This window comes from Bemisia tabaci, chromosome 2 (assembly GCF_918797505.1).
Source record: "Bemisia tabaci chromosome 2, PGI_BMITA_v3".
NCBI lineage: Eukaryota > Metazoa > Arthropoda > Insecta > Hemiptera > Aleyrodidae > Bemisia > Bemisia tabaci.
In genome coordinates this window covers 27,548,540-27,567,033 of record NC_092794.1, presented here as the reverse complement: position 1 = coordinate 27,567,033, position 18,494 = coordinate 27,548,540, and the positions used below count along the sequence as shown (strand labels likewise).

The 18,494-nt window shown below is 36.8% G+C and overlaps 1 protein-coding gene across 1 annotated transcript; it reads left to right on the top strand.

Annotated features, from left to right (window-relative positions):
- Nucleotides 1-4,344: 4,344 nt before the first annotated feature.
- On the top strand, nucleotides 4,345-17,859 carry Hydr2 (abhydrolase domain-containing protein 2). The gene is made up of 7 exons (XM_019044604.2): nucleotides 4,345-4,832; nucleotides 6,238-6,413; nucleotides 7,359-7,526; nucleotides 8,440-8,626; nucleotides 8,924-9,118; nucleotides 10,877-11,031; nucleotides 11,581-17,859. Exons 1-7 carry the CDS (start codon nucleotides 4,675-4,677, stop codon nucleotides 11,751-11,753), a joined length of 1,212 nt encoding a protein of 403 aa, XP_018900149.1. The 5' UTR covers nucleotides 4,345-4,674; the 3' UTR covers nucleotides 11,754-17,859.
- Nucleotides 17,860-18,494: the final 635 nt, after the last annotated feature.

Sequence of the window (18,494 nt, the reverse complement as noted above, 5' to 3'; positions counted from 1 at the left end):
AAAATCATATAGCTGGCTGTAGAATGCGGAGAAAATAATACGGCCGGGCTATACGAAGCGATAAAAATTATGCAGCCGGGCTATAGTTCCTATCGCCGGGCTTTACACTTTATCGCCTAGCTGTTGCTTTTTCACCATCGATTATAAAAGGCTATAAGAAATTGTGTAGAAATTCGTGTGCTTGGAAATCATTAAGTTTGATACGGAACCACCTTAATATTCACATAACACACATTATATTTTCCTTTAATACATATTTTTTTTTTCATCAATTAAAATAAGAATAATCCATACAGGATGTGCAAACATTTCAAAATCATGAGTTGAATAAAGCTGACTCTGCCAGATTAAATATTAGAGCCTTACTCAAAGTGGAGCGGCGACGCACTGGCGCCTACAAACCCAACAGAGATACTTCACGCATTGCGCAACGCGTGAAGTATCCCTGTTAGGTTTGTAGGCGCCAATGCGCGTTTCGCGCTGGCTGCCCGCCTGCCGTGCCGCAGCGTGCCACGGCGCTTGAAGCAACTATTTCACACCAGAGGTATTGCACAGTATCATACGAAATTGAAGGCGCTCCAACATATTAGGAGTTGCAGGCATCCTTCAAAAGTACGGAGCTTTCCTCGCAAAATAAATCAAGATACTACGGCCCAAAAAGAGAGCAGTATTCCAAAAACTCACCAAGTCCTAGCATCCGTAATTAGTAACGTTTAGCATACACTTTATCGCCTGGCTGTTGCTTAATCGCCATCGGCTATAAAAGGCTATAAGGAATTGTGTAGCCGGCTATAGAAGCTATTGGAAATCTTACAGCCGTCTGTAGGTCTATGGTATTTTGGAACACAGATTCTACTGCCAATTTTTACCAGGGTTGGTTTCATAGATACTGTTTTGATCATGGAGAAAGCATTTTCTGCACCCCTGCCTTGCAATTAAGATACATAGGCCTTGTCTCCACGGGACGTTTTCATGGGATTTGTCCCAAGTTCGAATCGCAGGAATGAAACTTCTGGGACGAGGCTCATACGGTCCTGCGTCTAGTTTGCGCGGGAAGATAACTCGGTTAAAGTCGAGTATTTAACCGGGATTAAAATAATAATTGCACTCAATTGACAATTAGACACATTATTTTAACTAAACAAACATGAACAATGGAGTAATCAACAAAATATCGCACAATTCGTTTACACTTCCTCTTCCTCTCTCAGTGGGTCCTAGAGGTAAAAGGACCATACTTGGTACTAGGAAAAATATTGATTAACTCAATATTTTTCCCGACTTCGTAAGTGGGATTTTTCCCTGGGACAAATCCCGTGAAACGGCCCGTGGAGACAAGGCCATATTTTCCCTTTAATTATGGTTAAAACGGGGTAAATAAGAGTCAAGAATAATGGCGCGTCGTCCTAGTTTTGCGGCAATTTTAGCGTCAAGTCAGCTAGTGAGGGGAACGCCAACGCGGTCAAGTCATTTTTGCAGTGTGACGCGCCTTCAGTCCAGCTAGCGGCAACATGCCAACATCCGTGGTCGAATAGTTACCTCGTTACGCCTGCCGAGAATGAATTAAAAAATGTCGAAAAAAGGCGTATTTATCTCGTTGCGCAGCATTTATCATGCTAAATTCTTGGTCGATGATTTTTTTAGTTTTTTGGTTTTTTTGGTTTTTTTTTTTTTTTTTTTTTTTTTTTTTTTAAGTACATTACAGATTTTCTGGATAGTTTTCCGAAATGATTACAACTAAAATCATACAAAATTTTGACGCGATACTTTCGTTCATTCAACTTCCTTTTTCTTTTTCTATCGAAAAAAATTAAACATCGTCCAAGTTTCTGAATCGTCGAGGCACAACACGGGCGCAGGAAGTTCTTCCCTTCACATTTTTGGAGGAAGCTTTCGCATTTTTTGGAGTCACCTTCTCATATTGCTGCCCCCATAAGACTTGCGGGCTTTCCTGTTTCCTTCGCGTAAATGAACGCTCTTAACTATTTTCTTCTCATAGAAGAGCGCATTACACAGTTTCCCTCTCAAAAAGCTGCGCGCTTAGCTGGTTCATCACTTCTGTTCTATCCCGACTCTTCTCTTGATTTTTCTTATTTTATTATGTTTATCGCTTTTTAGGTAATTAAAGCAATTCAAATTTTGAGCTCAAAATTGAGAACACCGCACCAAGAACAGCCTATAACTGGAAACCGCGTTTTCCGAAAAATGTATTTAAAGTTTTGTTTTTGATGTATTGCGCAGACTTTTCTATGCAGGTACCCTGTTTTGGTGTTTTTGGGTGACCTAACCCTTCTATTGAAGGATGCCGGGTAGATTTTGCGATACATTTTGGGTTTTCACCCTAATATATTTAATTTAAAAAAACGGTTTATAGGCCATTATTACGCCCAACAGTCATTTTGGTGGCAATAGGAAGTATAAATCATTTTAATCACGCATGATTAACGCAAAATGGAAGAAAATCGATAGTGAGTAAAGAAAGAGGTAACTAGCACCTGAGGCCCTTTTAAGTTTATAGGCCCGTTTATAGGTCGTTCTTGCACCCATCGATCCAGAGGCCTGACTTAACTCGGAAAAAAAAGGTTTTTCGACCTCGAGTCGTTACCTATCTATATTCTATCGCTACCACAGCATAGTCCAGGGTAAGTAGAATCCGAAAAGCAGATGGGCGTAATAACGACCTGTACGCCTATAGGCTGTTCTTGGTGCGGTGTCCTCAATTGCAACTCTAGTAGGTACCTTCAATTTTGAAAATTTACCAGGGGAGGCCCCGCAGACCATCCTTTTCCAGGCGGGATGTTTCTCCTCTCCCCCCCCCCCCCCCCCAGGGGCCCGTCACCTTTCATGTGTTCCGAGGTCCATATATTTTCTTCGGGCGGCTCTGTCGCCCTCAATTTCGCCGCATGGCCCAGCAAACATATCGGGGAGTGGGGAAGCGCGCAAAATTATCTGTTCGGGAATGACACATTTATCTTACTCCATGAACTCCAAGTAGAAACTGTTAATCATGATGAGGCCCTGTCCACACGAGCGCGGTTCGAGGAACTTATTCGACGAACTGCTCATCAGTTCCCGGAACTAATTCCTTGAAACGAGGCATGCTGTCCACACGAGTTCGCCCGAACTGAAACCGGAACTTCAATAAAACTATACAATTATCGCAAAATAATAGATTATTACGGCCGCCAAAGTAACAAAAATAAATGTCAAGACATGTAAAGGAAGTAAAAAACAAAAACAAACAAATTCACATCAAAAGAAACATAATGTAGAAGCTCAGAGTACGGGGGAAGTTCCGGGTTTTGGAGGAATAAGTTTTTAGCTCAGCTAAAACTTGTTCCGGGAACAAGTTCCTCGGAATAAGTTCCGCGAACCGCGCTCGTGTGGAAAAGGCCCAAGATCCGCCTTCAATTTCGAGGTATAGGCAATACACGCACCGCGGACTCCGGGAAGTGCGACTCATCGCCTTAAGATTGCGCCTTAAGATTTGAATGCTGCTCTAGATCGATCATGGCTGTATGTACCTAAAGCTTTTCATTCCTTCTGCAATTCCTTGGAGGATCTGCAGCTCGACAGTCGTTCTTGAAATTTTGGAATAATCTTCAACACTTAGGTAAACTTCACTTTTGAGTTTTTTTCACGTATAGTATAGGATAGGTACTCAAACTGCCAACTTCGACAAACTATGAATCATTGCTCGTGTTTCCCCTTCCTCTCGCAGGTATAATCTGCTCGATGCTTCAACCTCATCTTTCTTAGCGGCAATGAGCTGCTCGTAAGTCGTAATCAGTATAACTTTTTGCTCATGAGTGGCGCGGCTAATCGGGCGGGAGGGGGAATGTCAGTCACTGCGATTACACACTGCGTAAAACACCTTCGTTTAGTTAACGTTTTTATTCACTTTTTTTAGTGAAATTTCGAATCCCGGCGTTATGTAATCAGATTACACTGCCGCTACATATTCATAGGGGCACTCCTTATCGATATTTTTCAAATTTCAAGCCTTTTTCAGCGAACAGGGCTAAAATACCAAAGGTTAGGGCGGCGGGGGAGGATTTCCAACGCGCAGATATTTGGATCATCCTGTGCGTACAACCCCCGCAGAGGGTGCCACTGGAATTCACCACAGAATACAGACCTCATTTTAGTATCAATAAATACATAAAAAATTTCTCTCTTAAGGATTCTATCAATTTAGACCACTTGGATGCAGGGCACACATTGCACTAAATAATACTAGAGACTATAGACTATAAGTACATATAGACTTTAGCATATAGACTATAAATATAGACTATAGCATGTAGACTATAAAAGAGTTGCGCCTGAGAAGCAAGCCAGGAACACGTGATCGTGGTCGGAAATTCGGAATGTTTTTGGTTTTTTACTCCTTGTATCAACTGTCCGACGTAGGGAGGAGAGGGGTGCGAGGTATTTATCAGAAGTCAAGGTATTCCACCGTCACCAACCTCCTCGCGAATCGCGATTTCAGGGTTCGGCCGTGAATCACCATTACGCTACATTTGTGTCTTCTCCGTAATGGATAGTGATCTCATTGTTGGTTCTAGTGCTCATCTTTGAACCTTTAATATCTTGATTCAACCCGATCATGAATGTACGGTAACAAGTAGCTAGCTTTATGAGTTCGACGCGTAAATCATTACCCCGTCAAGAATGTCTACGGCGTTCCTCCTTTTCGCTTTCGCTTTGATTCTTTGCGTGCTTTTTCGTATTCTAAACGTGAACAGTCAGCCGCAAAAACCAGTGTTTTATTATTGTGATTCCTCTTTCCTCAACAAGATCTTGAAGTCTGCACCTATCTTGGAAGAACCGTAAGTTCCCCGTATAATTTACATGTCTCAATGCATGCTGTGAATCCTGAAGCAGGCTCGAGTTGATCAACTTACAGCAGTAAGAATGTATGTACTAGAAGTTTGTCAGCGATTAATTGATAGATATTTCCTTCATAGCTAGCTGATTCTGTGTAGGATGGTTTTTTTTCGTTTTTTGTACTTACTTAACCCAATTTTGAAGCTCTGAATGACCCTCATTCGGGTGGCATTGGTGTAGCCTCGGATTCAGACGACCATGCCTGAAGCCTTATTTTCTGTTTTTAAACTCCAAATCAAATGAGTGGAGGCTTTTAACGTTTCCGCCTTCCCCAAAATGAGTTATAATTAGTCTGAGAATGATTGTCATCGGTACTCATCGGTGGGAGTTCAAATGTTTGTGTGGCCCTGACAGAATACGCACTTATCACCAATGTAACTTACACTAACCTAATGGTGGGTCGTTATTTTATTGTCAATAGAATCTGCTGTATAATATCTGAATGTAACTATCTGCTTATTGAGCAAACTCAAATGATTGGAATTTATTTTGCAATGAACCTACGCAAGATTCGTCGTCAAGCTTCAGACAGAATTTCTATCATCGGCTGGCTGCATTCTTTTTCCGTTTCATTTGAAGCAAGTTGCTCGCTAGTTAGAAGTATTGTCATTTGGGATGAATCGCAGTATACAACACCTAACCGCACTTCTCGACACCATAATGAGATGATATATTCGATACTTTGGTGTCAACTCCGGACAGAAAATCTATCAATCGATCGAGAGCTAAGTTGTAATTGCTGAAGTTGCACGTTCATGGAGGCAAAAAAATGACTTTGATGAAGTTGTGAATAATAAATCTTGTCCCCTCAACTCCGTAGCCTCGCCAAAAAGTACAGAACTAAAACTCCAAATCCAGTCCAAATTTCAATGAAGTAATGATCCAAGTTTTGCAGTTCAAGGCCATTGGATACCGTGATCTCTTCGAAGTCTCACAACTGCCCTCTGTTTACCATGTAACTCTTATAACTTTTTGGAAATATTTTGCAAAAATCCTATTCAAATTAGATGGAGGACACTGTTCTGTCATGCTGATATATCTAATGATCAAGCACCCAAGAGTGTTTTTTTTCTGGAAACTGTGCTTCTTCAAAATAAAGAAATCTTCAGTTCCCATGACTCAAACAGACCTTTTTTGCTGTGTTTTTAAAGAAAACAGTTAGTCAATGCCATCAAATTTTCTCTTCAATTCCTTTAATTTACGGGTGTACTAACTTTGTACCAATGGTAGGTGACGCACCTAGCATCATCTTCTACATTGCAAGACACTTATCTTTCTGCTAGTTTTATCCCTAATTTTTCTTCAATTTTATTTATAAATTGATTTCTCATTTTTTTAATTATTTAGATACATCCCAACACGACTATGGGGCTTCAGTGGACATGTTCAAACCATTCTCTACAGCTTTCTCGGCCGCACTTGCTGCCCATGGCCAGTTGGAGAAAGATTATTCATCCCACTTCTTGATAAAACAACTCTAACCTATGACTTATTTCATCCAACTGCAGGCTCTATAAATGATGGCAAGTATAGTTTCTCTTGTTTTTATTCTTTTCATTCGGTAAAATATTGTTGCTCCAATTTTTTTCACACAGCAAAAACAGTGTGAAACTGCTTTGCAATATCAGCGCACTTTGTTAGTTCTATGAGATAATAATTTAGCGAAACTGCTACTGACCCTAATCAGAAACCACTCTCAGCAGTTGGAACCTTCTTAATTTTGTCCTTACTTTTTTTAATATTTCATTTCTAATTGGGACTGAAGAAGCCCTTTAAACTCAGATTCACTACATGATTCTTGCATAATGGAGGAAAATATAAATTATTTAATCTTGTAAATTTTTATAGCATCCGTCAGTAGCCTCAGCGACCTGATCGTTAAAATTTATATCACCGTTGACATTGAAAATACATTTATCACATGGCTCAAAGCCAGAAATAGTGTCAACAATCGGTGCCGGTGTACATTGCCGGTATGAAGGTTAAAGTAATAAATGAACTCTGCCGTTAAACTCAAGCAATACTCTCCTAAGAACACAAAATGTTTTTCCATCTATCCCAGTATGCATCTCGGAATAAAGAGTTGTATTATATAGAGCAGAGGCCAATAAAGAAAATGTTTTAACTGCTCTGGGAAATGTCATGTAGGTAACTCCATACGAACAAGAACACATAGTGGATTAGGCTCTGACAAATTGATTTCTGCAAATTGAAATCAAACAAAACCGATGCATCAACTCATGACATAGCTCGTTTTTGCAATCCTAACCATGGACACATCTGCCATTGAAGAGTGGAATTACCCTTTCACTTGCAACTAACTACCTATGTTAAGTTTACGGTTACCACTTTTGTACTTACAACTTGTAACTTGCCAACTAATATCACACAAGTTTGAGCCTTATTTTGCTCTATTAAGCTTTTGTTTGAAGAAGGAGCCTCCTCATGTTTTTTTTTTCTTTTTACAGAGGATGTAACCCTGATAGTCGTTCCTGGAATCTGCAATACGTCAGAAAGTGATTATATCCGAACATTCGTCAATTACGCCCAGAATAATGGATATCGTTGTGCAGTTCTCAATCATGTTGGAGTTCTACCCAATGTCCCTGTCACTGGACGCAGAATTTTCACTTATGGTAAAGGTCCATTTAACATTTCTTGAACATAATGTTCACATTATTTATGTGGAGGTAATTTTAGCAGTGTTTATTGGATGAGAATCAATGGTCTCGGGGGAAAAAATAGGTTTGTTTGTTGAAAGTGACTATGAGAAATCCACGTTTGTGCTCAATAAAAATTGTGTAGTGTTAACATTTCAGTTTGAATGAATTGTAGGTCATTTTTTGCACCTGAAGTGAGAAAAAAAAATTGATTTCAGTCTGAAAACATTTTTTGGTCGTATTCATTTTGGTATTCACTTAATTCTTCTCTGTTTTGTAAGGAAACAGCTAAACTACATCATTGAAGTACTGAGTAATCATTAAGCTACTTTGTGATTGCATAAGGGTGCAACTTGATTCATGATAAGGAACCAAATGCAAATTAATCCATTTTGTCTCTTTTACAAAAGTCTGTTAGGCAACTGACAAGCGTAGCCCTTGTCTCCCAAAACACAAGGTTCTCCTCTGTTAAAGACTGTCCTATTATACATCAATATTTTCATATCGAGATACTATCTAAACCAATATATGATACTAAGTACTAGATAGCCTGACAAACAGGGCGTACCAGCATCCAGGACTTCGAAAACAAAATATCGGATCATAGAAGACTTCTTAGTCAATTTCAATTTTACTCAGTTTTTTTCTTTTTTTTTTTTTTCGGTGAAAATGTCAATTTTTTTCATACTAGATTTCATAAATTTTAGCTAAATTTCAAATCATACGTCATGTTCCTCTTTTTCAGTATTATCTCCAATCTTTATCCATGAAAGCTCAAATGTTAACTTTTTCAGTAGCATGCTATTCTGGTAATGAGTGATTAAGAAATTGTAACCTTTGCGTGCTTCTCACCATTTCAGTATTATTTTTTCTGTGTACCCTTTAATAGGCTACACAGCAGATCTGGATGCAATGCTAGTGCATCTCGCAGGGCGTTATCCAAAGACCAAAATGATCGCATTTGGATACAGCATGGGCGGAAATCTCATCACAAAGTATTTGGCCGAATCCCATTACAAAAAACCAGAGAACTTACTAGGTGCTGTCTCTGTCTGTCAACCGTACGATGCAAATGCGTAAGTCATTAATCAAAAAAAGAATTTATAAATATTTACTACTGTCCAAATAGCAGCTCTGGGTTGCAAAAAATTCCAAACCTCCCCCCAGTTTTAATAATATTAAGGCCATATTGGCATAGCCGTAGTTTTTACCTTTGAAAATACTCATATTCTGGAAAATCCTTTATACTAAGTTGACTTAACTTGAAGTTTCTACAAAAAAAGACCAAATTATGCTGGAAATTTTGTGTAAAAATCAACATCTAATGGTTTTGTAACAACTTTTTCACACTTTGTATTTGTATCTAATTTCAGAGCAACAGACTGGCTACTGCATTGGCAGAACTTCCGACGGTTTTATCTGTATGCTATGACTGAAGCGATCAAGGGTGTAGTCATGAAGCACCGCAGGATCCTTCTAGCAGATGATGTGAAGCAAAAGTGCTCCTTAAATGAACGTGAGATAATCTCTGCTGCTACTTTGCCAGAGTTGGATGATGCATACACAAGGTAAATGATTTATTCATTTCCTAACTGTCTGATTTTGAATTAAACCTTCTTGTTTCAATTAACTCCATGCATAATAATGTTACAGTGTACATGGACTTACATATTTATGTATGGGAAAACAGTGTAAGCTGACTGAGGGTTCTCACATGTTTACTCCTATCCTATTACGACTAAGTATCACCCCGCAACATTTCAAGATGGTATCTTAATATTTTCACATTATTTGGCATTTATTTTTCGGCGGGAAGTAGCCTTACCATAGCAGCATTTGAAGTTTTTTGATCCCTTGATTGCATTCGTTCAGCTACTTCAAGTTTTATTGAAAAACACATTTCCCAGTGTTGAAGATCTTAAATTTGTGTTTTTAACTGACAATGAGAGGCTAGAAGTCCTAGTTACTAATAGAAGGTTTCTCATTGGCCTAGGGCTTATGGCGTCCTATGAGGTTACTGCCTGTGGTTTCAACTTCCTTACTTCGGATGCAACATAATTGCTGAATGATTCAAATCATGAACAAAAGCTTTATGAAAAAGACATCACCTCAAAAATTGATAATATTCCAAGCACAGTTGGAATACCTAACCTTGATTTACGATTTACAATTACGACCTGAAATTGAATAATCCAACCAGGGTGAGAAGTTACATAGTGGTCAATTATCACAAAATCTGTTGACGTTGTATTTTTCCGTTTGAAACGGATTTGGATTTTGATTAGTTGGATTTGGATTTTTGGCAACTTTGAACGTCTTTTTGTGCAGGTAAAATTTGATTAAATAAACACCTGGAAATCGTAGGTTTTCTCATCTCTCACATTCTTTTGAAGTATAAATTTGGGGAAGAAAAAAAAAATACATAAAATAAATTGTGTATTAGCTCCATTGCAATGAGCTGAGTTCGATCAATAACAAGAGATGGATAATTGTAGTGAGCGTAGTAGAATGTTATTTTGCTGGCAGCATGCTCATGAAAAAGTCCTCAGAGCCCAATTATAATTGACAAAAAAATGTTAAACTCTCTTCCTCATATTAATAGAATTGCCTTATTTTTTCTGCGTACTTTTAATGAGGGTAATGAGTGTAATAGTGACCCTGCTGTCTTGCTGTGCTTTCGAAACATTATGCCCCTGTAAGAACCTTTGGACATTACCAAATTTCTTTTGATAGAATTCAGATATTTTAGTGATTTTTGGAGAATTTTATTTGCACCTTTCTCCTGCAAATCCAAAAATTTTCAGAAAAAGTTACTGAATATCCCATCTCAAGAAATTCAGAAACACCCTACTGATCTTAGTGGCTTCTTAGTATTAATGTAACAGTGGATCTGAAGCTTTCTTCCTCAATAATTTTGACAATTGAATCCCCCTCCCTCTGTTGATGAGGGTGCAGGAGGCATGTGTCTCAATGAGAGACATTTAGATCTCAGCTTGCAATTTTGTGACTAACAGCAGAAGCAACTATATATTGATTATTGAAAGTTCCAAATTTCAGGGGTCCAAAGTGTGATATGCGGATCACATTATATTTTTAGAAAAAAGAGGAAATTTTCAGCCAAAATGACACTGAAAAAAATCTTGAAAAATTCAGAAGATGAATTAATCTTCTTTACTTTTCGGGAGATGTCCAAATCCGAAAAAAAAAAGAAAAAAAAACGGTTATCACCTCGAAAAGATCTAGATTGCATGATACTGTCCGTTGAATAATACTTGCTGCACCCCAACCCAAATATGAAATCAACCAAAAACTTTTTTGGATTGCAGGAAAGTGTACAACTTCTCAACGCTGGAAGAGCTCTACCGATGGAGCAGTTGTGTGTACTACCTAGATAACATAAAAACGCCTATAATCTTCATCAATGCCAAAGATGACCCGCTTGTACCAGAACCTCTTCTCGAACCAGTCCGAAAATTTGCACGTAAGTAAACAATTCCCCTTTCTAGTGCTAGAATTAGATGGATAACTTTTTAAGTTATAATTCTGACAATTTGTATCATTTCACTGGAGATGACCTTCTTAGATACTTTTAAAAACTCGCGGCTTGAGTTGGTCTCTTCCTGGCGGGATGAAACATATTTTAAGGTCAAAGCTCTTCAATCACCGCAATATTTATTTCAAGAATTCAGAATGATGTTCCAATATTTATATTAATCCAGTAAACAACTTTGAGGAATCCGGAGCCAAAATTTACTTTACATGGCCAAATAATATTGGGAATAGAGGGATTAATTTTATCCATCGCAAAATGATTTGTAATATTTTCTTTAGCTTAGTCATCCTTATTGTAAAATTTCAATCAATACCTGTATCAATTGGTTTGAATCTGTAGGAAAAATAATTGTATAGAGTAAGGGAGTAGATAAAATCTTGGTGCGTGTGCATGTAACGGATCTTTTACATTTTATATTTGTTAAATTATGAATTTAATAAAATCACACACCTAAATAAAATGATTTCTTGTTCACAGAGAAACGTCAAGAAGTTGTTTACATGGAATTGGAGCATGGAGGTCACCTGGGATTCTTCGAAGGCGGACTGTTCTACCCAAATCCGATTGCTTGGCTCGATCGAGTTTCTCTAGCGTTGGTCGGTGCTTTCCTCCTCACGCACAAAGACGAAACCAAAGTGGTGCGAAGCTAGTTACTCTGTTCTAGCAAGGTGCTCACCTCTTCTCATCCTAATTACTACTGATTTAGCTATTTGTAAGCTCTGTATTTATGTTTTCAAGTTTGTCTTACTGCGACATTCTCACTTTTCCTGTGTTGTTGTAAACAGTGAAAATTCTCATTTCAAATTACTCTCATTGGCCGTTTTGAAAGTGAATCAGGCATTTTGTTGAGAGTCAAGACAACAGAAGTCAAACTTGCTTCAAAGAAGGTTAGCCGCTCAATTTCTGTTAATGTTTTTCGAAAATTTAGTATAGATATTATTTTTGCAAGCAACTATATAATCACAAAAGGCGTGTTTCGTGAAAAATATAGCTCACAAACAATGAAGCATGAAATTAGGTTTAACATAAATCATCACAATTCCTCTGTTACTCTTTGAATGTCACCTAAGAAAAATGGGGGTAGTGGCACTTTTTTAAATTAACTCTGCTACGAGATATTAATGCACTCGGAGTAGTTTAATGCTGAACCTTGTGTTTTACCCCAATGATAAAGGAAGTGTTTATGTTATCTCCCTTATTCTTTCTATTAAAACAAATTTTGGTGCCTCTCGAGACATGCTTTTTCAAAAAGAAGATCAAAAAAATTCAAACAAGTAACCATCGAAGTAAGTGAATGTCTTGAATTATTTTCAAAACTGCCAGTAAGGCCTTGTCCATGTGAGCGCAGTTTGCAAAACTTCAGGCTAATTAATGCATTAAACCAGGGTTCTACGGAATAAATTATGCTAAGGTAAAATATGTCCAGGGAACAAGTTTGCCTGAAGTTCTGCGAATTGTACTTATGTGGACAAAGCGGAAGTCTTTGATTGTGACTTTTGTTGTGATAACAGGGTGTCTGCTTCTTTGGAAATCATCGGAATTAAATTTTCCTGTTTTTTCCTCCTCTTTTTTAATTTTTTGGTACATTTTAGAGACAAACATTTTACAGTTCTCAGTTTTTGGCAAATCTTAGAGAATTGTAATTTTAGTTGAAACCAAGAAACCAAACCCTAGGGTGTTTCATGTTCTTAGTGGTTTTTAGGATTATGGTAATCTCTATGCTTTCCTCTAGTAATTGCAACCCTTGGCTATTGACTTGGCCTGACTTTTGAAAAGCCTCTAAACACATTTCTAGAAAAATCAAAGCTGGTAAAATTTAAAATATCATTGGGAACTCAATTTCAGTAATAGTTTTAAACAAAGCCAAAGTTTTGAAAATATAAGCAATAAAGCAATCGCCAAATCTCCAGTGAAAGAACACTTTTCAATGATATTTTAAACGTTACCTACTATTTTTGTTGTTCAAGTCTTGCCAATTTATCAATGTAGAAGGCACATATTTGTCCTCATTTTTATTTTAAGCTGCAAGCATCTCTTATTTAAATTTTCTCCTGAAGCTAACTTGATTCAAGCAGGCGTTGGCTTAATTTTCTCAAACTTCGTGCATGGAACACCCTACGGCCTCTAAAATAATGTATTCAATCGGTTTACACTTTTAGTTCGATTTGCTCTGATTTGAAAATATCTTTTATTGGATCACTACTCATTTCCTTCTTTAATATGAACTTATTTTTTGCTAGTTGTCCTCTATGCTCACATTTTTGGTCATGTTATCGACAAATGTGCTCACTACTCATGGTTGTTCACCCTTCAGTACCTTTAGAATGAGAGTGCTATTGATACTGTCACCATACTCAAAACAAAGGATCACCAAACTCCAATTGTTTCATCAATAGATGCAGAACCTATAAGCACGTCTGAACTCAAAATTATTTTACAATACATCTGGTCTGTACTTGTGGAACAAGCTTATTTTTGGCTTTGCTCCAATACAATAGAGTATTTTATATCTGTCTCGTGTTGATGGCTGAATTAGAACATATGAATCTCTTTTCCGAATGTTGTTAACTTCTGCAATTGAAAAAAAAATCCTTGTAATTTCTCAAAAATGTTCACTAATATTCCTCTCTGTGTAAAAAATATTCTTTGATAATTTCAAAGAGTGAAAGTGTTTAATTTTCCTTTGAAAACTTAAAAGAGCAGAAATTTTACAATTCTGCAATAATTGAGGGATGTCATTCACAATCTCAGTCATGGATACTGCTGTAGATGAAAACCATGGAGTTGAAAGTAATAAAGGCAATGCAGCTCAAGTTACTCTTAAACCATTGACGTTTTACAGTTTTTACAACATAAGCTTTGTTTTTAACGCAGGGATAATTAGATTATAAATAGAATTTTCAGTAATAAAAGCGAAAACAAACGAGTGTTCTTGAGGACATTAGTCAGAGTGCTTTGCTGAGTCACCAGATATCATTCTCATTCTGAAGGTAACGAGTGTCACCTTATCTGAAATTGTATTCTTGGTTCTGCATTTTACAATGTAAAGGGTCCTTATGACTTGGATAAGTAAAAATATACACGCTGCAGTAGTTTTTTTCTAAAAGGTGGCACTTTCGTTTTAAATCTATTAAAAGAGAACTGTATCAAAGTTTTCTTGTAAAAATTGTCAATTTTGTTCTATTTTAGTGTGTTCAAAGCTCAAAAGATGTTCAAATTATTTTCAAGCATTTTTTTTTTGTAAATATGTAAACTGTCAAATCTATATAAGGTCAGGATAATTTATCCATAGAATCTATCTTTATCTTCATTTTAGTTTGCCTGCAGACACCCTGAATTGGTGCCTCAACTCAGCAGAGTTGAACTCGCTGCATCTTCTCATTACTCCAAGATAGCAGCTTTTTAATTCTGCGTGAAAGTGCAGGAGCTTTAATTTTAAGGAGTTATCAAACTATCATCCGCATTTACCCTAAACTCAATCCCTTCTAAAATCCTCTTAATTTATTCTCCTAATCTTCGGTGCTTTACCTCTTGATTTTGCATTTATGCCCGAGTGACCCGGCTGAATTATGTAAGTTTCTAATTTTAAGGAAAATTTACCTTTGCCCTTAACATTCTCAGTGTAGTTTGGAGGGAATTTCTGAGAGAATTCAGTCAAAGAGCAATGTAAAGGAACTATTGAACTGTCTAAAATTGGGTTATTGAGGGCGTATTATCTAAAAACAAAATTAAAAATTCCTGCCAATGATAATGAGCTATGAATTACAAATTGGCAATTATAATTTCTGCCACCAGAAATATGCTAATTTTAAAAGTATTATGTCAAGTAGGGGTACAGAATGTGTTGGTTTTTATTGAATGCAGATTTGTCGCTGATTTTTTTAGTAGCTTTACGCTTGCAAACTGGAATCCAGTTTTTTCTATTGCTTTTCGATGGCTGAGGAACAATACCGTCTAACTAATAATTATTTTTGCGATAAAAGTGGCTTTGCTGCATTTTGCAGTATTATATCCTCGCAAACTCATGTTTGTAGTTTTTTCCAATTTCCCATGGGAGCGTTATCTATGCGTTAAAAAAAAAATTGCAAACTTAACCTCAAAGTTACAAAAATGACAAAATTTTTTCTTTGTCCTGTAAAATTTTAAGTTTGCAGTTGGGCAGTATTGTTTCTTAGTCACCGTTTTTCTTGGCTAATGATGGCTTTTTAACTTAGTTTGATTCTCCATCTTGACCAAGTGGAAGGAGATTTAGCACCCCAACTAAGACTGTAAAAGTATCGATTAGGCTAATTGGGAATTGGCCTTTGCCCATTACAGAAATTTTCTATCGCTAGGTTAGGACTATCTGGCTGTGATCAAGATGATGTGTATGATGATGTTTACTCGATCTTTACGCTTACCAATTGTAGCCTCGTAACTTCAGAATTTAAATCTAAAATTTAGGACCCTCCTTGACTTCCCAGGGCATTTAAAGTAATTACATTTAATTGCTAACTGACCGTTGCAATCTTTTTTAAAAAAGTTTAAGTAAGATCATTCCAGTTGCAGTTCCGGACATCTTGACTTGTTTTAGTTTTAAGGCGGATCTTCAGTTTTTGCCCAATGAATTCTGGGTACAATGGATATATTACAAATTGAAACCCCAAAATTTCAGTCTTCAGATTAATCACGAAGGAATGTTCGTGCCGAAAGTCATCTTCCGTAGTCTTGAAACAAAGTCAAAGTACAGTTTCCAATTTACAGCCGATACATTGAGATTGGTTGCAAAACAGAAACAGAACTTGTGACTGCATTTTAAGATTTTGGAATATCATTTTCGGCACGAACATTAATGATTGATATATAGACTGAAAGTTTGATTTTCCCAAACTGATCCACTAATATTGTAAAAAATTAAAAAATATCAATTGTACCCAGAATGCATTGCCCATGAACTGATGATCCACCTTAAATACTTCTGAGTGCGTTAGATAGTTAATTGTTTAATTCTCGTTCACTTTCTAAATTTATTTTTATAATCAGAGGGAAAGGCTGCACAATTGCCGATTTCCAAAGATTCTAAGATGCAGAAATTTAAATTTATGTAACCGGAGTTCTACTGTCACTCCTTCTTTGAGTTAATCCTTGTGTTTGATTGTTTGAAAATTCAGGCAATTTGTTATTTATATCTAAATTTAATATTTCAGGAATATTTGAAAGTATAGGAAGTGAGATGGTTCGGTATTATGTTAAAAATAGAGGATCAGGAGTTAAGGAAATTTGTTGTCATGAATGCATTACATTTATTGTAGTTATGAAGTTGTATCAGTTTCTTATGCCAAACTAATTCTGCCATGGTTGTGACCTCTGAAAGTTCAGAATTGTATGGACCAAAGTTAAATCAGTCTTTTGCGTGGACGAGTTTTGAAACCCTTTTGTTCATCGATGGGAGAAGTTGAAATGCAATCCATCTCTCACCAGGATTATTTCAGACTGACTGTGAGCCAATTTTCGGCCACACTAGGTATGGTCGATCAGTGGAGTGGATCTGAAAGAGATGCCTAGTGACTGACCTGTGTGATTCAGTCTTGCTATGGTTGACAATCATGCATTTAAACTTTCGCAATAATATCCATAAAATACTATTTATCAAATTCTGCTTTTATGTATACGCTTTTAAAAAAGTGCACGTAGTTTTAGAACTGTGTGAAAGTCACTTGATCAACTTTTCTGGAGTTTTCATTATCGCTGAGTCCGTCTTTTATACGTAAAGAAATTTTTCCTTATCTTAGCCTAATTTGTCTAATTTTTTGATGGATTATTTTTTTAAAATCATAGAAGTTACAAACAAGTGAATCAAATATATATGATGAATTTAAGGGAAATAGCGCTTGTATCCATTCTGCATCGTGCAAATGTTATCTTACATTTTTCTACCAGATAATTGTTCGCCATGATGAGTGAAAGTCAGGGATTTTGAAAGTGAAAAATTTGTGGGAATTCCAAAAGAAAAGTGTATGTTGTAAATCTAAGTCCTTTCAGCTCCTTCTCAATCTATGATCTAGATCTGTGCTGTCATAGGTAGTTTATTTCTGGTCATTAGAATCACTATTGAAGTATGAACCAGAATATTTCTAAAATCCAGAAATTCAGTAAACAGCTCCCCTCCCCCCAGTGCCTATTTCTGTCACATGATTTCTTACCAACCTATGTATTGTAATTAATTCCATTTAACACCAGCATTTATTTGTTATACAACTGTAAATATTTAAGTTAGAATCCTTGCTCATACGCTTTCTAAATTATGTTTTAACAGTGGCATCATTGTAGATTTTCTCGGAGGAGCTGAAATTCGCCTCAAGGAGGCATAACTTTTCGTCTACCATGTGCTACTGAGAGTTTCCAAAGAGCTGAAAGTTTGGAGATGGTCGTAATTTTTATTTCTCCCCTTTCTCAAGTTATGCATCAGTTTTAGGAAGATCTTTGGAATCAGTGTTAGAATCTGATGATCTACTTCTTTGAAATGTTCTACCCTTAATTTGTTTGCCTTTATTTTATTTGCTCATGCTATTTTTATCTGAGGAATTTCTCCCTCTCCACAAGTGATGCCATTGTTTCATTGTTGTTTCTCAAGAGATGAAATTTCTCTATCTTTTCATTTGATTTGCCTTTATTTTATTTGCTTATATTTTTACTGGAGTAACCTTGTAAATGAGCCCTTTGTTACAAATGGGTATTTTAACTGTAAATAAAGTCCTAATGTTGGCCTATACCCAATTAGAACGTCTTGTAACTCATTCTATTTCTATTACCTGCCTTTAAGTTATTGATGAGGTATTTATTCAATTTATCTCCTCAAGTTCCTCATGATTCAAATTCAAGTATTTGTACACTTTCAAACTAATGTAACAAGATGGAGAAATGCTGGGTCCACACCATTTCGCGGGGAAATCAGAGTCAAGAAGTTCCAAAAATTAAAATTTGAGTCAATTTTTTTTTTTAACTCTTATGAGTACCAGTACAAAACTGAGAAGGGTGTTCAGCTTCGGCAGTTTGCATTGGAATATTAAGTTGGAGTCACGGCCAGAGATCTATACCGGTTTTGGTCTTTCTAGACCTCCTCAGCAGATCACACTCGTCAATGAACCCAACTTAACATGCCGCAAAATCCAAGACGGCATTAAAACACCATCATGGATATGACCCGAGGCATGACACAAAAGTGTGATCCTCGCGCCATGCACTGTCGCTTCTGAACAACTCTCATAACTAAACAACGAAAACCCGAAAAAATGAAGTTTTTCAAACTTAAGTTTACCAAACCATTGAATAATAACCAACCACATACGGATCCAGATCAAAATACAACTTTTCTCAGAAAATTATGAAACACATTGTTTTATGTGCAGGAA

What these genes read in the sequence shown, in the direction of transcription:
- Hydr2 (XM_019044604.2), top strand. Translation starts at nt 4,675, where the DNA reads ATGTCTACGGCGTTCCTCCTTTTCGCTTTCGCTTTGATTCTTTGCGTG. An exon ending in TGCAGGCTCTATAAATGATG is followed by an intron (nt 6,414 to 7,358) that starts GCAAGTATAGTT and finishes TTCTTTTTACAG; the next exon opens with AGGATGTAACCCTGATAGTC. An exon ending in TTGGATGATGCATACACAAG is followed by an intron (nt 9,119 to 10,876) that starts GTAAATGATTTA and finishes TTTGGATTGCAG; the next exon opens with GAAAGTGTACAACTTCTCAA.